General features: G+C 41.8%; 1 protein-coding gene across 1 annotated transcript in view; it reads right to left on the minus strand.

Annotated features, from left to right (window-relative positions):
* The window catches only part of LOC136872117 (uncharacterized), a 740,234-nt gene that overhangs the window by 292,711 nt on the left and 434,070 nt on the right, over positions 1-13,453 (minus strand). The window contains exon 6 of the mRNA XM_067145963.2: positions 3,321-3,495. Within this exon, the coding sequence (XP_067002064.2) occupies positions 3,321-3,495 (175 nt within the window). The remainder of the gene's footprint in view (positions 1-3,320; positions 3,496-13,453) is intronic.

The raw sequence follows: 13,453 nt of genomic DNA on the forward strand, positions 1-13,453 counted from the left end.
AGCAACTTTACTTCGGAAAACATGGTGAGGAATAAGGAAATTATTGGCCGACCTTTTTCTAGGTCATGCGAATTACATTTTTTAAATTAAATGCTGCTTACAGGTTGAAGTGATTTCTTAAGAATGTTTCTGATGCCGACGTTACTTTCGACGTGGAGGGTTTAGAAAGTTTGAAACACACCATAACGATGTCGCTTTTCAAGGTGTGTTTCTTTACCTCGTGATTGAGGATTTTTAAATATTTGGAAATGATTTTTCGATCATGAATATATCGTGGTTGTGCCTGCGAAAACTGCTATGTAATAATACTGAGCCGCAACACATCGGAATATTCAGCCCTAGATGACACAGCCCGATGATGTTATTTAAAGGGGCCTAACAGCTAGGTCATCGGCCCCTAGTAGTGCATACATGAAACGGTAATTAAAACCTCAAAATGTATCCACTGACTAGAATCTAAAACGAATTATGAGGAAGAAATCGTGAAACAAGAACAATCAGTGTACCTTAGTTACTGGGATGATGCTTCTTGTCCAAAATCCAGGTCCCTAAAGCAGAACCATGGTGTTCCTCAGGTGGTGGGACTAAAACAGGTAAGGCAAACTAATGGTCTTCCTCAGGTGGTGGGACTAATCACGGGCGTCAGATACATCTTTTTGCATTGATCATTTTTTGTAAGCATCCAGTATTAACAAGAGTAAAAAGGGAAGAAAAAAGAAAGGTCGGTTTATGGCCAAGCGTAAAACATCAAACTATGTTGCATGTTATACTCTAATCGAGAGGGTAGGGGAAGGTCGGGAATGCAACGCGGGTCGCTGCCTGGATTCAAGGTCAGCACCTCCTCGCTAATGCCGTCGCCCAGAAGGTTTTCGTTGTTCAGTACTGGCGTTCAGAATTGAAAGTGGCCCGTGCGGTTTGCACTACGTCATTGCACAACGTTGTAGGAATATTGTCTACTAAATTTCAACCAGATTAGAATTTTACACCGAAATCCGTTCCCTTGTGAGTACAGATGTGGTTCTGTCGACTGCAAGACTGGGATTGACCGTCTCATCACCCAGTGGGATGTGATTTGTTTTGAGATAAGGAATGTTCTACTTTAGTTTCTCTATTTTTTACGTTTTAAAATTCGCTTTACGTCACACGACACAGACAGGTCTTATGGCGACGATGGGATAGGAAAGGGCTAGGAGTGGGAAGGAAGCGGCCGTGGCCTCAAGGTATAGCCCCAGTATTTGCCTGGTGTGAAAATGGCAAACCACGGAAAGCCATCTTCAGGGCTGCCGACAGTGGGGTTCGATCCACTATCTCCCGGATGCACGCCCCTAACCGCACGGCCAATTCGCGCGGTATTACAAGTTGTCGTGGTTTCATTTGGCTGCCCCTTATACACTGAATTAACTAAGCCCCTCTACAACCCCCATTTGGTATCTGTTTTACGTCGCAGATCGTTCAGGACTGGGAAGAAAGGAAGCTACCGTGGACTTAATTACGGTACAGTCTAAACACCATCGCCTTGATCTACCATCCATTATTCTCTGAGATTTCAGAGATCTACATACGAACAAGCCACCTGGAATTGATGGCATTCCATCTGAATTACTAGCTGCTTTAGGAGAAACTACTAAGGAGAGGTTATTCCATTTAGTGCGCAAGATGTATGATACAGGAGAAGTGCCATCCGATTTTTAGCAGAATGTCGTTATACCTATTCGAAAGAAAGCCAGTGCCGACAAGTGTGAAAACTACCGCACCATTAGTTTAGTATTTCATGCCTGCAAAATTTTAACACGTATTATTTGCAGAATAATGGAAAGACAAGTTGAAACTGAGTTGAGAGAAGATCATTTTGCCTTCAGAAGAAATGTAGGAACACGTGAAGCAATCCTGACTTTACGTCTGATCTTAGAGGATCGAATCAAGAAGGACAAGCCCACATACTTGGTGTTCGTAGATCTCGAAAAGGCATTTGATAATGTTGATTGGACCAAGCTATTTGAGATTCTGAAGGTGATCGGAATCAGGTATCGAGAACGAAAAGTTATACACAACCTATACAAAAGTCAGTTTGCAGTGATAAGAATGGAGGGCTATTAGAAAAATGCACCAATCGAGAAAGGAGTGAGGCAATTTGTCCCCCCCTAATTTTCAGTATTTTTATAGAACAGACAAGAAAGGAAAACAAAGAGGAACTTGGAAAGGGAATCACAATCCAAGGAGAGGGAATAAAGAACCCTGAGATGACACTGTTATTTTATCTGAGACTGCAGGAGATCTGGAGAAATTGCTGAATGGTATGGACAGAATCTTGCGTAAGGAGCACAAGATGAAAATAAATAAGTCCAAAACAAGAGTAATGGAGTGCAGTCGAACGAAGGTGATGCATTAGATTAGTAAATGAAGTCTTAAGGGAAGTAGATGAATATTGTTACTTTGGTAGTAAAATAACTAACGATGGCAGAAGAAAGGAGGATATAAAATGCAGACTAGCACAAGCAAAGGTCTTTCTTAAGAAAAGAAATTTCCTCACTTCAAACATTGATGTAGGAATTAGAAAGATGTTTTTGAAGACTTCCGCCTGGAGCGTGGCATTATATAGAACTAGCGCAGAAAGAAAGAGAATAGAAGGTTTTGAAATGTGGTGTTACAGAAGAATGCTGAAGGTGAGATTGATAGATCGAATCACGAATAAAGAGATAGCGAATAGAATTGATGAGAGGAGACAATTGTGGCTAAATTTGACGAGAAGAAGAGAGAGAATGATAGGACACATCTTAAGACACCCAGGACTTGTGCAGTTGGTTTTTGAGAGAAGCGTAGGGGGTAAGAACGGTAGGGGTAGACCAAGGTAGGAAAAATACAAGCAGATTAGAGCAGTTTTAGGATGCAGAAGTTATGTAGAAATGAAAAGGTTAGCACAGTATAGGGTGACATGGAGGGCTGTATCAAACCAGTCTATGGGGTGACGACTCCACAAGCGAAGCTTGTTTGTGCACACTGATTCATCAGCAGAGTTCATTTCTAATTCAACTTTTATCTTCTCCATCGAAGTTTCTGCCCCCCCCCCCCCCCCCGCCCGGCTCCACAGCTGTTTGTAGGGGCGATTATTCTCACTACCTCCATGAGCATTACTTCTAACTCATAAATAAGATATCGTGAGGTCAATGCTGTACAACATTATCGGCTTAAAGCTCCCTTCTTCCTGCGAGCTGACTACATTAGCGTTGCTTCAGGTCCACCTCTGTCATTACTTCGGACTTTCAAAGTCTAATTTTCATGTCATAGCATAGCATTTAGCATAGTCCAGCATTAAGACTTACTTGTGAGGTAGCAAGAGGGCGGTGAACGTGATGTGCACTTGAGTCTGGATGGAGCTGGTGGTGATGTGGTACTTGCACTGTTGGTTGGCTGGATACAGGCCAGGATATCCAGGACTGGCCAACACACAGGACTCAGGATCTCGACACAGGAAGTCCTGATACAGCCAGTCACACTCTGCAATATATTGGGTGATTTGTGATACTGCAAACAGGTCAAATCTTAACTCACGGTATATATCACTGCCTGTAGAGAAGATTATCATTGCAAATGAAGATTGTACATTATTTCATATTAACATGATGGTATTCGCCGAACACCACTATATTACTTTTAATATTAAAATTGTTATAACAAAAAAAATTATGACATCTATATATTAAAAGAGTTTAGTAAAAGTAGCTTTGGCAAATCCGTCCGTCCGTTCTACTGGACCGAACTGCTTTACTTGTGCGGAATTACCTACCGGTGAATATTGATAGGTCTTAAAGTTCAGCCTACTTTGAGTGATCATAAAATAAAATGATAAAATGATCAGACGAAGGCTTATCTTCTTCTTCTTCTTCTTCTTCTTCTTCTTCTTCATGTGCCATGCCCTCGCAGAACGTTGGCGACCAGTAGCATGATCTGTTGTTTGTTCATAGCTGTTCTGAACAGAGTAAGCTTTGTCACCCCAAACCACTGGGTCAAGTTCCCGAGCCATGATGTCCTACTTCTCGCCGGACCACGTTTTCCATTAATTTTCCCTTGGAGTATTACTTGCAGAAGGTGGTATTTAGAGTTCCGCATCATATGACCAAAGTATTCTAGTTTCCTTCTCTTGATGGTAGTGAGAATTTCTGGTTCATACGGTGCAAAACGTCTATATTGGTCATTTTAGCTGTCCAAGCCTGCAATACATTCTGTACTTAGCAGGTTGCTAAGCGACTAACACTTTGTTCTGATATAGCCAATGTGATTTTCATCGTTAGTAATGTCATTGCATGCAGCCATGTTTGATTACTACCTGTGAAGCCAGAGAGTACACACTTCCTCTGATCACGGAAGAATACTATTCTCTGCTAGATACTCTTTGATTATCTAACCTTTCCAGGCAACAGATGCCACAGCGTTCATAATAACTTATATATTGCTAAGAGAAAAAAGTCTACGTGCAAACAGACCCCATTAAGACATTATCTGGGATATCGAAGGATAACCTAGCTACACTAGAAAGAGTGCAGGCCATGCATGTTGTGCCTGGCAAGAAACGCTCCTTCGAGATTAAGCTATGAGCTCACAACACAACCGTTCTATGTAGAAGAACTGCGATTGCCTTGTACGACACAACACCAAGCTTTACATCAGAAAACAGCAGGATAAAGAAAGCGAATGTATGAATACCAAACAGGCGGTATGATCGTCAGAATGGATGAATTCTCACTACGAACAGCGGTATACCATTTCGCGCTTCTCATTAAATGTTCATAAAAGCATTGAAAATGTCTGGAAAAGCAATGTAACTACGATCAAGATGAGTTATCTGACCTTCTGTGGAGCACCACGGCTCCTCTAAGTATAATTAAAATATATGTATGAAAAAACAGCCGATTCTTGCGCAATCTGTAAACAGTACCTTACTCTTTATGATAATAGAAACCAAACAAAGTCGTGGCCCAGCAACATGTGTCCAGCCAGATAACCTACAGATAGTGCAGAGCCACGTGGTCAGCGTGACAATAGGCTCAGCCTTTTAACTTGGCTTTCCCAACCGGGCCCTCTTAACTTTCATATCATCCAGTTCTTCAATTAGTTTGCCCGTCGATGTGTTGAACCCCTTTCATCCACAGGGTGTCCCAAGTCATAATCATTTCCCGAGCCTAGGGCGCCTCTGATGACAGGTGTTCTCCATATTGTCTAGCTGAGAATGTGTGACTACCGCTTCTTGAATGTATGTGTTGGGAATTATTATCTTTGATTAAGCATTCAAGTATGACTATAATGTCGAGCGTATGCACTTGCCCCGTGAGATGGGCCTGTAGTCTTCCATTACAATGTATGTCAGGACCAGTCCTAGATGATAGTTCCCTTTAAACAACACGCACCATCATTATCTTCAAGATGTATGGCACATAATCGTGGACGAACTTGGTATTAAGCCATCAAATACATACTTCAATATTACTAAAAAGTTATGCTTTTTACAAAAATCTTCAAATTAGGATGTTGGAGTGTTTAGGAAGAAAGATTTCTATCAATGGATAAACATCACTAGACGTTAAAAATTAGATGATTGGGGCCTAACAGCTAGGTCATCGGCCCGTAATGGTATCAGGTGTAACGAAATACTTATTTAAACTTCAAAATACATCCACTGACTAGAATATAAAACGAATGATGATGAAAAATTACCACCAATCCTAAACAATCAGTAGATACAATTCACAATGCTTTATATTCTGGGATGTTTCTCATTGTCCAACGGGGCCCGGAATTCAGGTCACTGGCCCCTCATAATCATTCTAATCACTCGTAAAGTAGACTACTGATGTTCCTCACATACAGGTGCTACTCACAGGTAACTCAGACCAACGGTGTTCCTCACATATCATACTAATAACAAGTAACACAGACCCATGGTGTTCCTCACATACAGGTGCTACTCACAGGTAACTCAGACCAATGGTGTTCCTCACATATCATACTAATAACAAGTCACACAAACCCATGGTGTTCCTCACATACAGGTGCTACTCACAGGTAACATAGACCCATGGTGTTCCTCACAGGATGGTGCCACTCACAGGAAACTCAGACCAGTGGTGTTCCTCACATAGTGATACTAATAACAAGTAACGTAGACCCATGGTGTTCCTCACAGAATGGTGCTACTCACAGGTAACACAGACTCATGGTGTTCCTCACAGAATGGTGCTACTCACAGGTAACACAGACCCATGGTGTTCCTCACAGAATGGTGCTACTCACAGGTAACACAGACTCATGGTGTTCCTCACAGAATGGTGCTACTCACAGGTAACACAGACCCATGGTGTTCCTCACAGAATGGTGCTACTCACAGGTAACACAGACCCATGGTGTTCCTCACAGAATGGTGCTACTCACAGGTAACACAGACCCATGGTGTTCCTCACAGAATGGTGCTACTCACAGGTAACATAGACCCATGGTGTTCCTCACAGGATGGTGCCACTCACAGGAAAGTCAGACCAGTGGTGTTCCTCACATAGTGATACTAATAACAAGTAACGTAGACCCATGGTGTTCCTCACAGAATGGTGCTACTCACAGGTAACACAGACCCATGGTGTTCCTCACAGAATGGTGCTACTCACAGGTAACACAGACTCATGGTGTTCCTCACAGAATGGTGCTACTCACAGGTAACATAGACCCATGGTGTTCCTCACAGGATGGTGCCACTCACAGGAAAGTCAGACCAGTGGTGTTCCTCACATAGTGATACTAATAACAAGTAACGTAGACCCATGGTGTTCCTCACAGAATGGTGCTACTCACAGGTAACTCAGACCAGTGGTGTTCCTCACATAGTGATACTAATAACAAGTAACGTAGACCCATGGTGTTCCTCACAGGATGGTGCCACTCACAGGAAAGTCAGACCAGTGGTGTTCCTCACATAGTGATACTAATAACAAGTAACGTAGACCCATGGTGTTCCTCACAGAATGGTGCTACTCACAGGAAACTCAGACCAGTGGTGTTCCTCACAGAATGGTGCTACTCACAGGAAACTCAGACCAGTGGTGTTCCTCACAGAATGGTGCTACTCACAGGAAACTCAGACCAGTGGTGTTCCTCACAGAATGGTGCTACTCACAGGTAACTCAGACCAGTGGTGTTCCTCACATAGTGATACTAATAACAAGTAACGTAGACCCATGGTGTTCCTCACAGAATGGTGCTACTCACAGGTAACTCAGACCAGTGGTGTTCCTCACATAGTGATACTAATAACAAGTAACGTAGACCCATGGTGTTCCTCACAGAATGGTGCTACTCACAGGTAACTCAGACCAGTGGTGTTCCTCACATAGTGATACTAATAACAAGTAACGTAGACCCATGGTGTTCCTCACAGAATGGTGCTACTCACAGGTAACACAGACCCATGGTGTTCCTCACAGAATGGTGCTACTCACAGGTGACTCAGACCAATGGTGTTCCTTACATAGTCATACTAATAACAAGTAACACAGACCCATGGTGTTCCTTACATAGTCGTACTAATAACAAGTAACACAGACCCATGGTGTTCCTCACAGAATGGTGCTACTCACAGGTAACTCAGACCAATGGTGTTTCTCATATAATGATATTACTCAAAAGTTGTTTCACGTCCGTAGGTAAAACCTTAAGTTGCCCTACACGTATCCCCCGGGTGGTGCTAAGAAAGCAACAGTGGTAAGATGCCGCCGTACTGTCCCGTGGGGCCTCACGGCCATGACAGTAGAAATAAGACAAAAAGTCCTTCTAAGGACTCAGCATTCAATATTCGGACCCTAGGCCCTCAATTAACTATTTGTCAGCTTATCATTGAGAGCATTAGTAGAGCTAAGTGTGATTATCTATCCAAGATACTCGAGGAACAATCAGTAGATGTATTGGCACTACAAGAAACTCACACAGAAGATGATATTCTAATAGGGGTAAAATTCCGTGATACAAGACTGAGACAGAACTACATCACCCAAAATATGGTATTGCTATCTATATTAAGAGTGAAATTGAAGACTATACAGTCTTGCCAGCTGTTATATGTTAGAATATCTTCTCAGCTTCTTTTAAGCCACAGGATGTTACCATCATAAACGTCTATAAGCCTCCAATGGTCTGCTGACCAGATCGTGTCACCATCGTACCTGGTGAAGATAGTATAATACTTGGCTATTTTAACAGCCATCATGCTTCTAGGGGATATGACAGAAATGATGGAATTGGGGATAAGTTTTTTGAATGGATGGATATAAATAATCTCACACTGATACTTGATGCTAAAGATTGCGGCACATTCCATTCTGCTCGGTGGAACCAGAACTATTCTCCTGACCTTTGCTTTGTCTCGCAGGGCCTCATGACTCCAACACCACAAATCCGAAGACAAGTTCTGAAGGACTTTCCACTCAGCCAGCACAGGTCAATCATTTACAACATCGGTATGCATACCCTTGTAATAAGATCCGTACCCCAACCTCGCTGGAACTTCCAAAATGGTGACTGGGATATGTACGCAAGATATACAGATGCTAATATTAGATGGGTGCAACCAACCCCTGAGAACTATGACCGGTTCGATGGCTTAATGAAATCTGCTGCCAAAAGAAGCATCTCTAGAGTTTTTAGGGAAGACTATGTCCCCGGTTGGAATGAAGAAACAACTCGCCTAAGCTGTGAATTTTGACAAGACGGTACTCATGAAAAACGTAATTGAACTTCTGAAATCCTTAGACAATGCTAGAAGGGAGAAATGGACCAAGACTGTTGAAACCTTGAACTTTACTCACTCAAGTAGGAAAGCATGGTCCCTCATACGAAAATTGGACCCAACTTCTATACCATCGAGAAAGAATTCCTGTATCAATGTAGAATCCATAGCTAACCACCTACTTTATACATCTAAGACTGTAGGACACAAGAAGTTCAATAGAAAGATACGTTCGGAATTCAATCAGTTAAAATATGAAGTCAAGGCACATCCAGTATACTTATAGCCATTTACTTTACAAGAGATAAAAAAGGGTCTAGATGGTCTCCAGACTGGCACAGTAGCAGGATTTGATGGTGTTTATCCAGATTTCCTTAAGAAGTGTGGCCCAGAAACCATTCTTCATCTCATTTTCAACTCAGGACGTCTGCCTCCACCTTTCAAGAAGGCCAAAATTACTGCAATATTGAAACCAGCGAAGGATCCAAAGATACCTCAAAGCTACAGACCAATTTCCTTATTTAGTGTCACCTACAAACTACTTGAAAGGCTCTTATAATAGAATTGCTCCTGCAAATGAGTCATTGATTCCTATTGAACAAGCTGGATTTCGCCAAAAATTAGGGTGCAGCAATCAAGTTCTTGCCCTGTCTTCCTACCTAGAAGTTGGTTTCGAGAAGAAGCTCAAAATTGTTTCTGCCTTCCTGCATCTTTCAGCACCATATGACACATTCTGGAGAAGATAAATTCTCCTCAAACTTATAAAGGCAGTTCCTTGCCTTAAAATAGTCATACTGATTGGTAATATGCTGAGTAACAGGCTATTCCAAGTTTTAACTGGAAATGTTATAAGCAGGTTCCATTCAATCAATAATGGTCTACCGCAGGGATCCGTCCTATCCCCTCTGCTATTAAACTTGTATACTCATGATCTACCCGAAACTCTATCTCACAAATTCATCTATGCAGATGATATAAATCTTACAGTTCAAGTTACCACCTTTGATGAAGCTGAGGATATATTAAATACAGATCTTGGGAAGATGGATGAGTACTTCAGAAACTGGCAGCTCCAGCCAAGTGCCTCAAAATATGAGGTTGCCACATTTCACTTCAGTCACATACAAGCAAACTATCATCCTAGAGTGGAGTTTAGGAATCAATACTTAAAGTACAAAAGCTGTTCTACGTACTTAGGCGTGACATTGGACAGGACACTGACCTACCGAAATCATACTGGAAAAACGGCTGCAAAACTGAAAAGTCATAACAACATACCTAGTAGCTCTCACTGCCATCTAGTGGATATTCAACTTCGCCAAACTCTGCGTTGTACTCCATCCCAGTGGTTACTAGCTCCACCCCATCTTAGGAGACAGCAAGCTCTTGTTCGCCTGTGGTGTAGGATATTGGGAAATGATGCTCTTCCAATTCATCATGATGTCAAATGTCTTTCAAAACCGAGATTGAAAGCAAGAAAGCCAGTTTGCAAGACGGCTGAAGATCTTACGCAAACCAGGTTCAATCTCCGAAATGCCTGGAGAGGTGAATGATTAAACTCGACACCTCATGGCCTACTTTCAATCAATGATCCCACAACAAGGCTACCTCGGACAGTCTGGTCAAGGTGTGGTACTGGTCGAACTGGTGCAGCCCTATATCAATGGGGTTGGATAAATTCTCCTCAATCCGACTGCGGTTTTGAATTGCAAACGATCAAGCATATTGTGCAGGAGTGCCCTCTACGTGCATATCCCGGCTCCTTGGATGAACTCCACTCAGCATCTCCAGAAGGAATTAGATGGATTGCAGACCTTTCTATCCATATTTGAAAAGTGGTCCTAATGCTGTAAATTGTATATAAGTAACAATATAATTTAATGTAATTCTGTCTTGTAAGCATCATACGCTAAATAATAATAAATTATAAATAAGAACTCAAAAGTAACGGAGACCCACGGTGTTCCTGACGTAGTGGTAATAATCACAGGTAATCGCACGGTTCCATGTCCATCATTCCTTGGTCGCCCTCTTACGGTGGGCAGGGGTATACCACTCTGATATTTTCCTTCCCTGATGAATTAATTGTCCTTTTACATGCAGCTATTTTCGCTCCAACTATTTTGGTTTTTGAGGAATCTTTGCAAGAACTAGTCTCGCGGAGATTCCAATCCAAGTACAAATTATAATTATCACGGATAGGGCCGAATGCTTAATTACGATTACTGACGGGGTAAGAGCAACCTCTCGTGCTTTCCGTAATAAATTATTGCTTATGTTAATGGAAAGAGTACACTTTTACCTTTCATACCCATCACAAATAAAGTTATTCCAGTAAAATGTGCTCGAGGTATAACTTTGATTCGGATGGTTAGTTTACAAAATTACTTCTGGAACTGGCCTATTTAACCGGTTGTCAATCGACTATACTACTCGTTGGCTGAATGGTCAGCGTACTGGCCTTCGGTTCACAGGGTCCCGGGTTCGATTCCAGGCCGGGTCGGGGATTTTAACTTTAATTGGTTAATTCCAATGGCCCGGGGGCTGGGTGTTTGTGTTGTCCCCAACATCCCTGCAACTCACACACCACACATAACACTATCCTCCACCACAATAACACGCAGTTACCTACACATGGCAGATGCCGCCCACCCTCGTCGGAGGGTCTGCCTTATAAGTACTGCACTCGGCTAGTAATAGCCACACGAAATTATTATAATCGACTATACTTGGGACAGCTAGAGTTAAATGAAAGCAAGGCAACTTTCCCCAACTCCCCAAGAGATGGCACAACGAGTTTCAAAAGAACAAATTTATTATGGACCAGAGATGCACTTGCCCAGAAATTGCTCTTGCTCCATCTCATCTTACTGGGAATATTAAATAACATTATTATTATTATTATTATTATTATTATTATTATTATTATTATTATTATTATTATTATTATTATTATTATTATTATTATTATTATTATTGCCAACGGCCGCAGCCGTGTTTAAACACCGGATCCCGTGAGATCTCCGAAGTTAAGCAACATTGGGCGTGGTCAGAAGTTGGATGGGTTGCCACGCGCTGTTGGTAGGGGGTAAGGGAATGGAGGAGCGGAAAGGAACTGGCCACCCTACCGCACGTAAACTCCGGCTCAGGAGCACCTCTGCGGAGGTTCGGACCTGCCTTCGGGCAGAATAACCCTTACCTTACCTTATTATTATTATTATTATTATTATTATTATTATTATTATTATTATTATTATTATTATTATTATTATTATTATTTCGTTACGCCCAACCAAGGAGCGCGTGTGATCGTTTCTTCTTGTCTCCCCCAAATCTCTTGATCCTTTCGTTGTGCTTCTTCTTGCGTTCTTCTGTCCATTCTTAAGACGTCGTCTCCGAACGGAGGTAGACGACCAGCTCCGATCTTGACGTTGCAGCCATGCCATGTGTATTTATTGGAATATCTCTCAGGATCTTTAATGCAATGGTTTCCCGTTGCCTTCTGCATCCTAATGCCGTTGACCAAACGGGTTTCTCCACTTTTGGGAACAATTTCCTGTCCCCAGGAAAATAGAGTGCCCGCTCATCCACTCTCAAAGAGACTGTTGGCACTTGGTATAGGGGGTCTCCTTGTACCGAGAGATAATCGGTCCGTTCATTCGTTAGCCGCCTGCATATAAAATATTGTTTTTATAAACAGTCGTTGCCCCCTCTCTACTGCGGGGAGGTGAATGTCAGGATTTCACCGTCACTGAAACAAGGAGCAAATGGCATTTCCTTGTTTCTCTGGTTCTTTAGAGGGGCCATCCTGATCAGGTGACCGTAGAAACTTTATCTTCTTTTTCTAACGGTGTCTGTGATTTATTCTGTTACTTGACACATTTCCTGTGATTTCCTTTCCATCCAAATGTCATTTTCGCATTTAGGTCCTGGAAGTTTCCTGAGAAATTTCCTCTCTTAGTTTTCGATGTTTTTATTTGCGATCTGCCACCAATTATCAGAGCTTCTAATGAATAAAGGGCTTCTGGTTTCACAGCTGTGTTGTAGTGTCGTAATTTTGCGTTTTGGGATACAGATTTTTGTTGCACCTGCTCCAGACAATTTTTTTTTCCTTTTTGTAATTTTGTAATTCTTTCTTTGTTTGCTTTTGATTCATCCCGTTCGGTTGTATAATTTCCCGTAGGTATTTGAATTTATCTACTTGAGAGATTTTCGCAGATCTAGTGATTACAGAATGGTTGTTAAATCTTGTACCTTCCATATATTGGTACTTTGTCTTTTCATATGAAATTTGCAGACCTGTTACTGCCGCTTTCTCATGAAGTTTTCTACGGACTAGCGTGCTTCTTGTTTGTTGTTGGGGAGGATTGCAAGTCATCTGCAAAGGCAAGGCAATCAAGATGAATTTTGTTTTTAAGAAGTCCACCAATATTGGTCCCTTTAGTTTCATTTTCCATTCTCGAACCACTTTTTCTAGAACTAGATTGAAAAGTAGTGGTGATAATCCATCGCCATGTCTGACCCTTATTGTAATTTCGAATGGCCCTGAAATTTCTCCTAAAAAATTAACTTTCGCTGTTGTGCCTGTTAGAGTTTGCTTGATCAGCTCCCTTGTTTTTCTGTCTATTTGATATTACGAAAGTATGTTGAATAGTGTCTGTTGGTCTATTATTATTATTATTGATAGGG

Source organism: Anabrus simplex, chromosome 4, assembly GCF_040414725.1.
Source record: "Anabrus simplex isolate iqAnaSimp1 chromosome 4, ASM4041472v1, whole genome shotgun sequence".
NCBI classification, from domain to species: domain Eukaryota; kingdom Metazoa; phylum Arthropoda; class Insecta; order Orthoptera; family Tettigoniidae; genus Anabrus; species Anabrus simplex.